This window comes from Sciurus vulgaris, assembly GCF_902686455.1.
Source record: "Sciurus vulgaris genome assembly, chromosome: 6".
Taxonomy (NCBI): domain Eukaryota; kingdom Metazoa; phylum Chordata; class Mammalia; order Rodentia; family Sciuridae; genus Sciurus; species Sciurus vulgaris.
The window spans coordinates 117,632,848-117,650,103 of NC_136466.1; the positions used below are offsets into that span (position 1 = coordinate 117,632,848).

Sequence of the window (17,256 nt, forward strand, 5' to 3'; positions counted from 1 at the left end):
TCTGAAGAAACAAAGAAAAGGAGGGGATATGGGAAAATAAAAATGGTTTCTCAAATTTTCTCTTCATTTTGATATGATGAATAGCTTACCTCCAAGAAGTAGTACTCTGATCAACTAAATTAGTAAAAATTAACATCCTGGAACTTAAGCAAAATACTATGATATAGCAAACATATAAGCATGATTTTCAAGGTAGAAAGTGGAAATATTTTAAGTTATGAAAACATTTGAGTATGTTGTAAAATGAAGGAAAATAAGAAAATTTATCTTAATTACCTGAATTATTTTATCACCTGGTTGCAGTAATTTTGATGCTGGTCCTTCAGGCTGTACCCTTGTTACAAATATACCCTTCAGTAGCAACAACAAAAAAGATAATTATTTAACTAAAAACTATAAGCATAAATAAAAGAACAACAAGAAACAATTCTTTTTCCGTATCATGCAAATATTTGAACCATGTTGCAAGCTTTTCCCGATTTCTGAGTAGTACTGTGAAAACACAAAGTTATTATTGACTCTAATAATTCTGTTAATGTTATAAAATTATTTCCACAGATTTGTGAAAAATTAGTATGAAAATTAAACATCACTTGACAATACAAGAATATTCAAAAATTTTGCTTTTATCCTCCAACAATTAATTTTAAATGAACAAATTACACAACAGCTAGGGCTGGGGTTATGGCTCAGTGGCAGAGTGTTTGCCTAGCATGTGCGAGGCACTGGGTTCAAATCTCAGCACCACATATAAATAAATAAAATAAAAGTCCATTGTCAACTAAAAAAAACCTCCAAAACCAAAAAACAACAGCTGAGCAAGGTGATCATGCCTATAATCCCAGCTACTTGGGAAGCTAAGGCAAGAGAATCAAAGGTTTAAGGTCAACCTGGGCAACTTAGTGAGACCCTGTCTTCAAATTTAAAGGAAAAAAAGTAATTCAATGGTACAACTCTCCTGAATTCCATCCCCAGTGCCACAAAAACAAAATAAAACATAAAAATCAAAACATAAAGTTGAACCATATGGAAATAAAAAAGACGTCTTTTTTATAACTTTCTAAGATTAAAAATACTCAAAGTAGTATGGACACGAAGTAGTATGGAAACTTTCTAAGATTAAAAATACTCAAAGTAGTATGGACTGTCACAGAATGATATGCCAGTAAAATAAAAAAAGAAATAAAAAAGATGTCTTTTTTATTAGATTTACATAAACATCAACTAGATTTCTGTTTACATATAAGAGGTATTACATTAATAAACGAAACACTATGGGTGTTCAAGCTTATAAAAACAAAACTTACATCATCGTCAGGTCTGAAGGGGTTTCCTCTACCCCCAACACCTCCTGATATGCTAAATCCAAGCTCTGGATCCTTTTCAACCCTCACTCGAATCTGCTTTAACATGAAAATAAAGAAAACATTACTATTTCTGAAAAATTCACAATGTAACACCACCATATTTAAATACTGGTGAATTAAGTTTGAGGGGAAAAAAAAGTAAGAATTCATCAAAAATAAATATTTTGGCAGATGAAGTGAAACTAAAATGTAGAACATTATGTTAATGAGTTAGTGAGTTATTAAAGGCACAGTGGGATTATAAGGCATAGCTCCTAATTTTATTGCTTGTGAGAAGAGGGAATCAATTTTAATGCCAGTGCATACAAACAGACCAAGTATACTATCAATTTTCACTTGTGGAACATCTAAATTATACAGTATCTCCCTCTATTGCCTTGTATCATAAGACATCTAAAAGATCCATTGATGATTTTAGGTGACTAACTTTTCATTTCCTGAATTTGCTTTTATGCTCCAAGAAGTGGCATTTTTTAAATTTTATCAATTGACAATAGCTTTTATAACCTAGTTGTAAAAATAAATGCAAAAAACCTTTTTGCTACAGAACACTCCCTTTCACCAGAGATTTAACCAAAATAAAGCATGTGATCTACATTTAAGCTTCTAATGTTATTGATCATTTTATCAATAAACTACCAAGACATGAATATATAGCCCATAACTTTCTAAGATTAAAAATACTCAAAGTAGTATGGACACGAAGTAGTATGGAAACTTTCTAAGATTAAAAATACTCAAAGTAGTATGGACTGTCACAGAATGATATGCCAGTTCAGTTCTACTATTTATATTTCTGGAAAAGGTCTAACTACTGGAGTATCATCAACCAATTTTAGAAAAGCACCTGCCTTAGAATTTTAAAAATCATGATGCCAAAAATACTAAGTCCTAGGTCATGATCATAAAATCAAGTTAAAACTACAAAGTTTAACACTTTATAAATAACAGAAAACTTAAATTTTAAACAAAATGGTAAAAACTTTGTTATATGGATTTACTGCTAATATTAACCTCTAAGAATACATGAAAAGCTTAGCTCATATTTCAAACAGACTTGATTATTCTTACCTCTTGTTTTACCAGTTCATGGCCTTGTCTAGGAGAACAATGGGGTTGTGTATATGGAGGCTGGTGGGCCACTTTCAGCATCAAGTAATCAATTAGTTGTTCTCTAGAGGGATGCCTTGCCACAGATGCCTGAGGGGGGTGATGTATTTGACTATAATTTGCCTGAGGCCTGAGAGGCTGGCCCATCTGTCCATTACTCAAAGGCATCTAAGAAAAACATGAAGTATCTTAAAATGACCAGTAATAATGTCTTTAATGTCTTTAACAAATATTTGGACTTTTTTTTTTGTGGAGCATTACAAAAGCACTAGAATTTTAACATTCTAAAATCACACAATACCATTTCACTTACTATTTTCCTCCAATTTTAAACCTTAAAAGAAAAAAAAGCTATTAATGACTAAGTTCTAAATTTGCTTGAGTGCTTCTTGATAGTGAATTACTCTTTTATGCTTTCAAATCAAAGTATCATACCTACATCTTAAATTATTTGTTTTTGTTAGATATAAATATATCTCCTTCCAGATGGTAACATGGTAAATAGTCTACAGAAATTCTAAAATTTAAGGAAGCCTATTTGAAGGGTATTCATTTCCCATACTAAATCAGAGCACAAATTATTTTTCTATCTTTATTCCATTTCTTACAGAATTAACTAATTATAGGTATCTACAAGGTAGTAAACCGATTTATTCCTTTCATGTACAGTGTGTATATATGTATGAAGGTGGCAATTTTAAAACTCAATATTAATTCCATAGACTAACCAAAAATTAAACACTGATATTTAACTTTATTTTTCATAAGCTAAACAAAAAGTTTGAGATTAGTTGTTTGTTGTTAAAGGACTAAACTTAATATCCCTCATTTTCTAGAGGCTAAACCTGAATTTTGGACTTAAAATTACTTTTGTGAAAATGTGACTTAAAGCTTATTCTGTTAGTGTGAGGAATCTAGCTAGAAAATAAGACGTTACATATCTTATGTTTCTGCACAAAAACATTTTTGTGTAGAAAGAAGGTAAATGTTTAAGCTGCTTAAGCACTTAAAACTTCCTTGTTGGTTAACAGAAAGGTAACCTTGTCCACAGGGAAATTACCAGAAAATTTTGTGGGAGGCAGTCATGGCCCCTTCCCCTAAAATTATACAAAAGCTGAAAGGTTTGGAGAACAATTTGGCAAGAGTTTTAAGAACTTCACACTATCCTTACTGTGCACTTGTCTTTGATGAAGAAATTATTATTTAAAAAGGGTACTCTTTTTTCACTATTGTACTCCATTATATTTGAGAATTTAGTTCTGAAGTCTAGGAACATGCCTGGGTTTTTATGGCAGGGTACAGGATGATATTACTCTGTGGCAAATTTTATACTGGTGTGGAATCTAGAAGGAAAAAGAGATGTTATATCACTCGTATTATTATTTTTTTAAACTATGGTTGTTTATTACTTGATCGCTACAGATTTAAAGCAACTAAGCAGCCCAGGAGTAATTAACTGGTTGTGCTATGGCTTTATTTGCATTATTCTGTAGAGAACCCTTGTTTTCTTTGTTTATGCATGCCATTTATTCTTATGTGCTTTTTTTGCAGGGTGGGGTGCTAAGGTTTGAACCCAGAGCCTCACACAAGCTAGCAAGCACTCTACCATCAAGCTATAACCCTTGCCCCCTGACCTATTCTTAAGACTCCCGGACACATAGCTATTTGGTCTTGCCTATACCAGTGTTAAATATATACAAAAAAAAAAAAATGTATTAAGTTATGATTAGCAGATGGCCCAGGAGATTTAAGGAGCAGAAAAGAAACTCAGTAACCTAAACCACAAAGTATATATTAAAAAAAAAAAAAAAAAAAAAAAACCTGGATGATAGCACTCAATTAAAAGAAAATGGGATTAAAAACATATGAACTTAGTATTAGATGGCTGGATTCCTCTCTCAAAAGCAACATGAAAGTTTTCTATAATAAATATGTTTCATAATTACATCTTGTATCAGAGGCAAGTTTAAGAATTATCTTAAGATTAAGAATTATTCTTAATTATTAAGAATTAAGGCAAGGTAAAGAATTATCATTTGGCCTTGGTTGGCCACAAATAATGTATCTCTAAATGAGTAGCACATTTTTTTGCTGCAGAAATATTAAGAATACGATCATCACCTCTATATACAAGTCTTGCAAGGTCATTTCTAATACTTTAAGCATTTTAAAATATTTTAGTAATGATTAAAGATCCTAAAATAAAGAATTTAAGACAAGTTCATGTTCAACTCTCCAAATAGATTTACTATCAATAATACCAAAAAGTCCTTGATTAAAAAGATAAAATAAGTACTATAAAAATCAAACTGCAACAATAAAATGATTCTCCAGTGTAGAAAAATCATGGAATAAACTGAGAAATAGCAGACAGTCAAGCTCTATTTTGTATTTCTAAATTAAATTAATCTTTACTGAGGTGGAAAAGCCCTTACAAAAGTATTTTCAGTTAATATACATATGAGATTTCTAGTTCAAAAGCTGCAAAACATGGTAAGCTCATATACACTACTTCATTTATTTCCTAAGCACCTACTTTCATCAAGCTGTCTGGAAGAACATCTTTGTGACTAAGTGTAGCTGATGAGTAGTTCTGCTGTCCTGAAATGAATGTATCATCCTGGCAAGGATCTCCTGGACTGGATGTCTGGGGATGCTTCAAATGAGGGGGAAATAAAAAGCAAACAAATAATAACCTTTGAGATGTAAAACCAAAATGTTGATGATGCTTGATAACAGGAAAAAATACTGCTAGAGAACAGAAAGATGAAGAGCCAAATCAAATATCACAATCATCACTGCCATCAATCAGGACCTTTAGCTTCTTCCAAAGGCATATGGCAAGATGTTTGTTCTTATTATGTATGAAAATGTTGTATGATATATACTGTTAATCTTTCTGTGTAAGACATACATGTAAAAGACAAATTCTATGTGACCTTTTCTCTCTTAGTTTTATTACAATAATACCTAACTTTTAACTATCTCAGCTATCTGTTCATCCTTCCATCCATCCATCAAGTGATTGGTGGTACTGGGGATGGAATCTAGGAGTGCTCTATCACTGAGTTACAGCTCCAGCCCTTTTTATTTATTTTTAAATTTTATTTTGAGGCAGGGGTCTCACACAAAGTTGCCCAGGCTAGCCTCAAACTTGCAATCCTTTTGCCTAAGTCTCCCAAGTCACTGGGATTATAGGCATGCACCACCAAATGTGGTTAAATTTAATTATTAATGAAAGCAGCCTCAATTTCATGAGAACTAAGATATACTCAACACTAAATAGAAGGTTTTTTGGTAAAAAAAAAAAAATTAACTATTGTTCTTTTAACAGCACAGAAACACAAAGGGTTTTTTTTCTGAATTATCATAATAAGCAGAACTAATAAACTTAGTTTTATAAAACATGACTATCTTAATTCTGTCACATACTCTTGTCAATGTTTTAAAAGTGCTGATTTTGAGAAAGTACTAGTTCTTATCTTCATATGCCAAAAAATTTTCACATTATAGTTTACCTGAGATAGTTTTAGAAAAAAATAGGCTAAACTGTCAATATCCTGAATATTTCTTATTATAAACATGTTGAAAAATAAGACAGCTATATTTTTAGTTCTACACAAAAGATATATTTTAGAAAACAAAAAAGACTGTGATAAAGTATACTATTTATATTTTCAAAATAGTATATTCCTAGCAACATAGAAATGTAAACTATATTATGTTGAAAAATAATCTGAAATCTACTTCATTATGATATACTACAGAAAACATATAAGCTTAAGGATTTAAAATTTAGCCTTAAAAACTATATCTGCCACCAATCTATCACAGGCAGTTAGTTGCTAGTTCAAACCATGGTTTAGCATTTTTTGAAAAGTGGTTTGACTTATGTTGTGTACTTACACAGTGCATACTTCATTTTCCTTCACCCTTCTTGTGATGTTCTTTTAGAATATATAATAACCAACCTAGCTCAAAGTCTAAAGTTTAAACTGAAGACTGAATGTACTAGCTTATCTACTCTTTATAATGACAAGTATATCATGAATTAAAAAGTAATCAACACATTTGAAGGCTCTAAATGTAAGAAAAATAAGCACAAAATGTTGTTGTAAAAGAATGTGGAAAGAATAATTGTTTCAGATTACTATAAAAAGAAAAGTATACCCAAGTTAATAAAAGTCACTGGTCTTTACTCACTGGACTCTGTTGGAATTAGAGCTCAACAGTGACCATCCATCTCTCACTCTTTCAAATTAGGAAATTTCAAAAAGATTGCTTCTACCTTAATAGTATAGAAATCAAATAATGGCAGGTGACAGAGGACAGGACAAGACTAGGTCAGGTGTAGCTATGGCAAAGTGAATCCGGGAGACGGCTCCTACTCTAGAACACAATGAAGCAAAGTCAGAAATGTTTAAGTGGGGAGGGTATGCACAGGGAGCATTCAGGAAAAAGTAAAGAACACAGAAGTAAGCAGGATTAACATGAAAACAAAACTATGGGAAGGGATAAAATAAGCTAAGTAAGGGAAGAAAAATCTTTTCCGGACAGAAGGAAACATTTATTTAGAGGCCCCACTTAATACTGAGCAATGAGAGTTGTCCTGTCCTCCTTTTTCTCTTCCATTTTTATGTCTTATACCTAACTTTCATTAAAATAATAAAACTTTCTTTTTCACTACTAAACCACAGTGGGTGATAAAGGATTTGGATTTTGCCTTTTCCTGGAACTTACTACATTTTCTCCAGTCTCACACTTAATCATTTTCAGCAAAATATGAGTTGACTTTGTGCACATACTTAGTGGCCAATTCTTAATTACTGTAGTTAAAATTATTCCTTTTACATAAAAAAATCAAGAGCTGACTACATCTTAGTGTATTACCAAAGATGCTAAAGAGATAAAGGCCAAAACAGCTTTTAAGAAAGTTTTAGAACCAAGCCATGGAAGAACTCAGAGGATATCATGATTTCCAACCCACATTAAGCTTTTATTTTTCCTAGAAACATTAAGACATTTAAAACTTTGCATTTCTTTTCTATGTGCTAAAACTACTGGTCTACTGTAGGTACTCACTCGAAAAATGTGCCCACCAGAACCTCTTCCGTCTGTAATACTCAAGGCAAGACTGCCCTGGCTGCCATGCAGATCCCTAGAGCTGCCATAGTGAGAGCTGCTTACAGCAGTAAAATTGGAATTAAAGGACCTTGACAGCATGCTCTGAATAAAGAAGGGACAGATTTAAGAGAGATTAGTACAGCATGCAAAATCCACAAGACATGTTATGTACATAGATTTATTTACAAGTATCCCCACCTGATACCACAAAGAAATATCATGCAACACTGAATTTTTCAGAGGCACTAAAAGCAATGAGCACTATTTACCACACATTTACATGACACCATACACACACATAAACATAAATTACATGTAAATATAACCATTCACATGTTTAAGCACTAAGGAAGAAAGCATAAACATATGGCTGCTGTTATTTAATAAAAGCTATTATTTTCTTTATTCCTAACATATTATATATTTCAGAAAATAGAAACTGATGACATACCCAGATGTATGAGTATCTATAGTCATTCATTAAACTAATTTCTCTATGTAAGATAAATTTTACCAACCAGCAATTTTAAGCTAAGTGTATTTCTATAGTCCATTTCATTCTACAGAAATAATACAGGATTCCAGAAATAAACAGATCTATAAAATCACCATATACATCTTTTTATTATTTTGTGGATTCTAAAATAATGCTAGAAAAAAAGCTAATTTAATAGCCCAGACATGCATTTTCCCAAGCCATTTCACCAAGAATAAAGATTCAGCAAGGCAATGCTGAGATTCTGTAAACATGTGATTAGAATGTGAATATAAAGAAATAATTCATACATACACACAAACATATGTACGCAACACACTCTATTTGTTACACAGAGCTTTAATGTGTTCACTTGAGTGGCCTAATTGATCCTTTTAATGATACACAGACTCTGGAACAAATTTTTATGTCATCTCTGAACATGGATGAGCTTACTGTAAATTTTTCACTAAAGCTCAAAATATGTCTAGTTTTGAATTCAGGCTTGTGTCCAACTGCCTCCTGTCACAATACACTATACAGAGCCCAATTAAATTCGAGGCATAAAGTCCTGGGCAATGATGCTCATTATACGCTGATAAGTTTTGAATGGAGGTAGGGTACAGTTCAGTGGTAGGAAAGCTGTGGGTTTAATCCTCAGTTCCCCAAAACACATAAACAAGTAAACATAGCATTTAATCAAGTTGTGCTAACCACATTATGGTCTGGAGTGTGTGCTTCATATCTAAAGTTTTTATGTAGGAAAGAGTATTAGCAAATGCTGATATCTACAATAATTCAACTTTGAAATAAAAAGTTTTTATTATTTTCAAATCAATTCAGTCTTGAGATTTTTAAGGTGATATCTATTAAATGTCTGGATTCCAGGTATAATTTTTATGGGTAAAGGGAAAAAGAAATAACTAAAAAGGTTTAAAATCCACTTAAACTTCAATAAAAAAACCTACCATTACTAAACTCCCAACTGTAGCAAAGTAGTAAACTTTAATTTGGGGACTTACAAGGTACAGTAGGCACTGTGAGATCCTCTGGGAAAAAATTTTAAACACCCACTCTTGCCATTAGAGGTCTATGTGTGTGTTGGAAATGAACAGAGGTCCTTTCTCCCTCTCCAGCACTTTGAATCAATGAAGTTTGAAGTTCACATCCTGCTGCTATGCCTAATTAGTAATATGTTTATGTAATAGTTTCAATATGCTTATGCTACTCATATATTACATGTATAGTACATTATGTGTATGTCTGTATATTATACAATGACATTATATTAATGATTTTCACATTTAATGAATGAAAACAAAGTCATTTCTATAAATAAAAAAGGAAAATTTCAGAATCATGTAATTTTTTACGTTTTTGAACATATGAAAAGAAGCCATCTCTAACCTAAACTGGGAACTTACAGAAATAAAATCTTAAAAATATAAGATTTTTTCCACTATATATATATTATTCAAATTATGCTTCAGTACTAAGAATTCTAGGTTATTTTTATTGAGAGATTATTTTGGGGAGGACGGTGTCAAAATAGTAGTAAATTACTCAGATAAATAAAAAGAACCACATGTAACATGATTTGTAGGGATTAGGGTCAGGTTTTCTCATTGAATAAGGAAAAAAAATCACAAAATGGTCAAAATTAATCTGAAAATCTCTGAAATCCTTCATAATCTACAATATATATGGTTTTATTTATAGAACCCACATATTAAAATTGAGAGCCTCTAATATAAATTAAAGGAAGAACAAAGATAAAATATATATATATAAAGGTTTGGCTGTACACCTCTCTTCCCTTAAAATGATAAAATTCCTGGCAGCTAATGATAGGGAAAGATGCTGGAGAAGTCTTATGTGTACACATATCACAGAACTCAAATGGATTGTTTTCAGAATAAAAGTGTCCAGCATCATTAGATATTTAAATTTACTAAAAATAATATATTTATCTTTTCAGTATCTCTTAGAGAAAAACTCACATGAGTATATGCTTTGTATCCCAAATTTGCATCACTTACCCTAATATCATATTGTGTTCCAAGTTACTTGGACACACAATCATCACATCAAATACAAAATATTCAAAAGCAAGAAAATTACTTTTTGCCATACTTTCACACTACACCACAATGGACTAAGGTCACCAATCTCCTAATTTCCAGTAATAAAAACAAAAACAAAACAAAAAACACTGATTACCAAATATATCAAACCAGAAGACTTGGCTACTTCTTGAATCCTTCCCCTCATCCAATCCCTAAAACCAAGTAACTGTTGTCAAAATGTCAGATTCATCTCCACATCAGTCACAATCCTAGCCTAGGTATTAATCATTTTAGTTGCTTTATTATTGAAAATGTTTTCCAAACTAACTCTTATCAATTCATCCTGAATACCTTTGCCTGAGATATTTTAAAATATCTTTTACCATTATCAGTCTTTAGCTCAGAACATTCAATAGTTCCCTGGGCTTTTAAAATTGTTCCCTTTACTCTGTGTAACACCTATCATTCTGAAAAAAATTACGTAACTATTCTATGTCTCAATTTCTTTACTACAAAATGTGATAATAAAGATACCACATAAGGTCTTGTATGAAAATTTAGAAATATTTGTGCAGAGAGATAACAATACAATGGTGCTTCCTGGCACTCTGTAAGTCCTAAATAAATTTGTTATTATGACCATCTATATCCACAATCTGGCCTAAATTTTATTAACAAAATTTCTCAAAATAAATTCCTAACTCAATCAGGCTAAAGATTTTGATTCTCCCTGCTTCCTGTATTCCTTCCGGATAAAACTTTTGCCCTAACCTATTAATTTTACTCCAATGTATCAAAATTTTACCAGTGTTTCAAAAAGAGTTTTCCTTGAATAGGCCTATCTTCTATGGTTACTCTGACATCTATCATTAGTTTACATTTATCCTGAGATTTAAAATTAAAACAAAACTTAAAATTACTTTTAAAATTTAAAATCCCCACATTGGGCACAGTAGTGTACACACATAGTTTCTGCTTCTTGTGAGGCTGAGGCAGGAGGACAGGCTGAGCCCAGGAGCTCAAAGAGCCAGCCTGTATAACACAGTGAGACCCCACATCAAAATAAAAAAGGTCAAGCATTAGGGCACAGCCTGTAATCCCAGCAGCTCAGGAGGCTGAGGCAGAAGGATTACAAATCCAATGCCAGTCTCAGCAGTTTAGCAAGGCTCTAAGTAACTTGGCTAGACTCGGTCTCAAAATAAAATATAAAAAGAATTGAGGATGTAGCTCAGTGGTTAAGTGCCCCTGGGTTCAATCCCTGGTTTAAAAAAAAAAAAAAGAGTCGACAATCTCATCACTGAGATAATTACCATTAATACACTACCATTTCATTTTATGAATTAAATTTCCTATGGAAATAATTTTTCTAAACTATATACTTTCTGAACAAGATATGACTAATAACAAAGTCATAAAGAAAATACTGAATTTCTTTTAAAAATTCTATTTTAGTGGGAATCTTGTAGTATACGTGTATATGAATAAACATATAGCTTCACAAAGTGTCTCTATTGATGTTTTCTTATTTTCCTGTCATATAAGTATATGATAGAAATATTATGCAAGATTATCATCTATGATAAATGGGTTACATTTACAAGTTAAAAACATAGTATCATTTTCTGAAAAGGCCTTTATCTTTGATATAAGAAATCTACTTATATTAAATTAGGAACTATATTTTTGAAATTTTTTAATTTAAGAAATAATTTTTAACACCATAAAATAACATTTTGTAATAAAGTATTTTGATATTTTAAATAAAAACATTAATTTTAAATTGTCTAATGTTTAATGTTTACATTTTAGCAGATGATTCTGAGGATGAGGAAGACAGTAATAAACATTATCTCTTATATAAGCGCTTATTGTTTTTAAGTGCTTTTTATGTATTAACTAATTGGCAGGGGGTAATGCTGGGAATTGAACCCAGGGCCTTGTGCATGCTAAGAATGTACTCAATCACTGTGTTACACTTCCAGTCTTCATTTAATTTTTAATCAATCATTTTGTTGCATCTATTTTATAGATAAAGCAACTGAGGAAGAGAAAGTCAACGTTACTTATCCAATGAGCATATTATGTAGCAGAGACAAGAATCCGAAAAGTTATATTGTCAAAATGTTATACCTTACAGTAGTTATTATTACTTTTTACTTAAAAAGTCAAAGAGAGGTCACATTTATTTTCTGGTAAATTCTTTAAAAATATGGCTTATCAAATATATGAATGCATTTTTGATAATATATCTGAAGATGAAATTTTTACACAAGGTTAAAACAGACTCACATTTGAATACTTTTTAAGTTCAAAAAGAAACAAAGAATACATTTAAGAAAGACATGGAGAGAGATGGGCTAGTGGTTCAATGACAGAGTGCTTGCCTAGCGTGCATGAGGCCCTGGGTTTGATCCCCAGCACCACAAAAAGAAAAAAACAAATCAAAATACAAAGAAATGGAGAATATAACACCCTAGAAAGAACACAGCAGAGCTACAGTATCAGCAGCATATGCTTTTGGTATATGCTGGAAGTGTATTCCCACCAATGAACTGGAATATACCACTCACTAGTCAGCTGGTAGTCTGGGAGGTGAGTATCCTAGCAAGCACAAAACGGGGAAGAATACCCTTCTTAACTTCCAAGTATGATCTATGCATCCTTAGAAATGGAGTTAGCCTGTCAGTTGTGGATTTATGTTCAGACGGTCTGCTGTTTCTTTTCTCAGAAGTCTTCTCTTAATTTCACTGATTCTCATGTCTAAAGACACAACTAGAAAACTAATGCCATACACTCTCTAAGAAACCACACAGCAAATTTCTAAATATGCATTTTATGCAATGGGCGGGGGGAAGCTCAGAGACACAATGAACTTGCTTCCTATTTACTAAAGACCAGATGCCTCAGTCAGACAGGAGAGAAGTGGGAGAATAAGCCCTCTAGAAGTAAACTACACAGAACATAATAACCAAATGCCTTTCTTCCTCCAAGTCTACTCATCTATGTCCAGTAATAGTGGTATTCCCCCAAACTGTTACTTAAGGCACAAATCTCAAGCTATATCCTTTTTCTTCAATCATTGATTATAGGAATATTCAATCAGAAGTAAAGTCGATTTCAGAACCATCTCTTGAATTTGTTCCTTTATCTCAATTCCACTGGTAACAGTTCACATTTCATTTCTTCATTGGATTGCCAAATGGCCTCATAACCGAATCCTGGCTATACCCTTCTTTCTCCTAAAATCTAGTTCCACACTGTCACCAGATGATTATTTATCAGACTATATGACTCTTCTCCTTTGTTAAGAAATTTCCAAATTCCTCATAAAAAGCACACAAATTCAAATAGCCTCAATAGTATATGTAGACTTACAGTTGAAACATAACAGGCAAGTGATAATGAGGTAGCTACAGTTTACAGATGTTCAGTTATCTAAAGTTGAGAAAACCTCACTGAAAAGAGCTAACATTATATGCTGTGATTTAATATGAACTGATATAAAAACCAAAATCTTAAGGAATATGCCTTAAACAGTTGGGTCACATTTCATAGCATATATACAAATTTTATAGCATAATTTTGTTTCTTTAATTTTTAACTCTTTTCAAAATGATCTACATATAAAGGTCTAAATTGATCAAGAGCATTATTTTATCAACTATTTCCAAGCCACACTGGAGCCATAGAAAAACTAAGTTCAAGAAGGTCAGAAATGCAGTTGAGAAAAGTCAAGAATAAATGCCATGCCAGAAATCATCTGTGTCAATGACAATGTTAGATGAAATATTTACATTCGCAAATACATCTCCTGTTATTTTGTTAACTATATAGTGAACTGATATCTTCTCAAAACATTTACATAATCAATAGTTATTAGTAGTGAGCAGGAGGTCAGAAAAAGCTAAACAGAAGTACACGTATTATTTCCAGTAAATGTGTATAATCTCAAAGAGATAAACCCATAAATATAAAAAGTGAATATAAGACCATTAGAATCATTGGGGAGTAAGAGAGAAGAAAAAAGTTTACACTACCATCTCAACTGTCCTAAGTTTAAACTTGGAACTCTGTTCCCAGTATGAGGGAAAAACGCCTAGAATGCAAGTAGATAATAATTCATAGTACCTTGTTTTGCTCTGATCAAAAGACAAAGAATACCAAGCATTTTTAAGGAACAGAAATAAGTTCATAAAGAGAATAAAAAACCCAAGTTCAATTACCTTTTCTAACTTTTTGGCCTCAATGTGTCGAAGTACTTGTTCTCGCCAATCATGAGGAACTTTACTTTTTCCTGGAGGATCTAATAAAGAATGCTCAGAACTGACCCTTGCATTTGGTCTTTTTGAAGGACTAGTCCGTGAATAATTGAAATCACTAACAGACATAGTTCTCTCTGGTATTTCATTAATAGAGGGTCGAGCACTCTGAGGTCTTGATGCATTTGGACCATCGATGCTGTATGTCCGTGCAGAAAGAGGTCTCTGTGATCCTGACATCATAGGAGGAGGAGTTCTTCCTGCTGAATGTAACTCTCTGTATGATAAATAATCTCCTTCAGGAATTTGGCCACGTCTTGTGGGACCTGGATCACCGAGATTTACGGATGCTGTGGAAGACACACTACTTTGTCGCTGAATTGTAGTTCGAGTTACTGAAGGAACAAGTCGGTCATTTGATGAGATGGCCCACATTTCTCCATGTCTTGTTGGGCCAAGTCTCTGATGTAAATGGTATGCAGTATTAGCTCTAACATTGTTATGGTTAGAGAAATTCATATTAGCAGAATGTCTAGCATAGCTGTGATTTTCTGTGCTCTCTGATCTTGGAAGGCGCTGAGAAGGAAAACTGACAGTATCTATTTGGGAACTTTGTTTAGAGTGCCATAAAGTGTCTTTGACTGCAGCATTACTACTGTATTGAATATTATATTGTGGAGGACCATATATATGAGGTGCAGATTGTGGGTCACTTGCTGGGGCTCTAATTATATCTGGTTCCTCAGGATTATGATTTGAATCAAACTTGAAAAGTGCTTTTGTCCCTGATATTAAATCAGAAGATGAAGAGGAACCAGTAAATACTTGCAATGGTTGATCATACAACAATGTGGCAGACTTGCTTCTGACTATATTTTTTCCATCAATAGCAGACGTGATTTTAACTGTTGCACTTGGCTGCTGAGGTCCATTATCACTAAGAATATCATAAATTTTTAAACCTCCAGTGTCCATATTAGTTATACTGTGAGATTTTACAACAGATCCTATTGAACCACTTCTCTGAGGGGAGAGATCTTCAGTGCTTTTAGAAACACCCATGTCTACAGAAGAACTGGTGTCTTGTGGTTCAGTCCTTCTAGGAGACTGTGGAGTTTCTTCAGAATGTCCATTTACCTTATTTATGGATTCCAGATTAGGATACTTATTTCCATTTTCTAAATGTTCAGCTTCCCTTTTAGAATTAATGCTTAAAAAGCTTGTTCCAAGTACTATATCCTGTGTCTTTGATCTTTCCATAATCTCAGGTTGAAATGTATCATTAGTCACAAGTTTATTAAGATTCATGTTGATATGATCTAATTTGTGAGATTCATCAGACGTAGCTGTTGAATCAACACTTTTCTCAATTAGAACTAATCGTTCTTCAATATTCAAATCATATTCAGGTAAGTTAAAATCTTTTTTATCATGAACCTTGAATGTTTCCCCTGGTGAATTGTTTAAAATATCTCCATTTTGCAAAAGGCTGTTAAAATTTTCATCTTCTTGCCTAAAATAAAGATAGTTTTATGAAAAAATAATAAAACCAAGTTTTCTTGGTAATGTGGGAACCATTAATAACTATTTCATGCATAATAACACAAGTTAAAAGAGCTGATGGAGTCACAAATGAAAGGCACTTATAAACAAGTTTGTAATTTTAAAATATAATCTTCATTAAATGATGTATGTATATATGTAGCAAAACATCACCTTACCACATTAACTTGGACAATTTTCATGTTTTAATGTATTAGTTAAAAATAAATTTAAGTGAAAAAAATTACCTTAAGTGTTATAGGTTTATATTACATTGGAGACAAGTAAAATGTCACTGAAACTCATATAATATCGACTAATTTTCATCAATATGTTCAAATTTGCCACAAAATAGTTTAATAAAGCCAAACTATGAACACAAGTGAAATTATGTATCCCATTCTGATTCTTATCTTTTTACAAATGTGCTAAATATGAAATGCTTGAGGATGGGCAGGTATATAGAGAGAAAGACAATAACCTTAGTCATGATATAAAGAACACAGGACATTTTTATGGGTAATTCTGAAGCCTTACATTATTAATCATATTAATAAATTAACTATTATTAAATTTAAGTATACAGATAAGGAAATTGTACAAAGCAGAGAACTAGTCACTCAAAGATCTACGTTAAATAAGCAAAAAGGACCAAAAGAGAAACTAAAACTCATCACTATTCTAAGTGGCTACACTGTACCTGTCAAATATTTTACAAAGGCACCATTCCAATATTATAGAAAACATGTTATTTCTACTTGATGGTACACAAACACATTTGTGTGTACTCTTATATTCAAGCTGTTTCTACAGATACTCCTTACTACTGTTTTCTCCAGTAAACAAAAGGCAATATTTAGTATTAGAAATATAGTACAAATAGTTACTGATAAATTCTTTGCTTAACCCTTCATTATAAGTTCACTATATAAAATATATAACTTCATTATATAAAAATTATGATTAGTAAAAATTTTATTTAACCAATTAATTATTATCTTAACATCTAAGAGATTACAAAATTGGTTTTTTAAAATACTAGGTCACAACCTAAAATTCAGAGAACACATTCAAATGATTCATAATTATAACTATAAAATATTTAAACTCATTTTCAGGCAGAAAATTTTTCTTCTTTTTAAAATACAAACACTAAATTGTACTTAAATATGCCTGGAATTTGAGAGCAATTTAACTCTAAATGATAGTTTAAAATATCTGTACAATCAGTTTTTGGTTCAACTGCTGCCCAAATCTTTCTCTCAAGCAGACTCCAACTGAAAGAATGACATCGAGATCAAAAGACTAGTTTT

At 32.1% G+C, this 17,256-nt stretch overlaps 1 protein-coding gene and 1 pseudogene across 10 annotated transcripts in view; one reads left to right on the forward strand and one right to left on the reverse strand.

Annotated features, from left to right (window-relative positions):
• LOC306664130 (high mobility group protein B1-like) overlaps positions 1-17,256 on the forward strand; it is a 642,241-nt pseudogene that overhangs the window by 176,050 nt on the left and 448,935 nt on the right. The window lies entirely within an intron of this gene.
• ERBIN (erbb2 interacting protein) overlaps positions 1-17,256 on the reverse strand; it is a 135,143-nt gene that overhangs the window by 9,871 nt on the left and 108,016 nt on the right. For 3 of the 9 annotated variants that reach the window (XM_079144831.1, XM_079144832.1, XM_079144835.1), the window contains 6 exons: positions 14,366-15,914; positions 7,560-7,703; positions 5,014-5,133; positions 2,439-2,645; positions 1,308-1,400; positions 277-351 (listed from right to left, as the gene is read on the reverse strand). In XM_079144831.1, coding sequence (XP_079000957.1) covers positions 277-351; positions 1,308-1,400; positions 2,439-2,645; positions 5,014-5,133; positions 7,560-7,703; positions 14,366-15,914 — 2,188 coding nt within the window. The remainder of the gene's footprint in view (positions 1-276; positions 352-1,307; positions 1,401-2,438; positions 2,646-5,013; positions 5,134-7,559; positions 7,704-14,365; positions 15,915-17,256) is intronic. The other 6 variants (XM_079144834.1, XM_079144833.1, XM_079144836.1 and 3 more) reach the window with 6 other exon arrangements.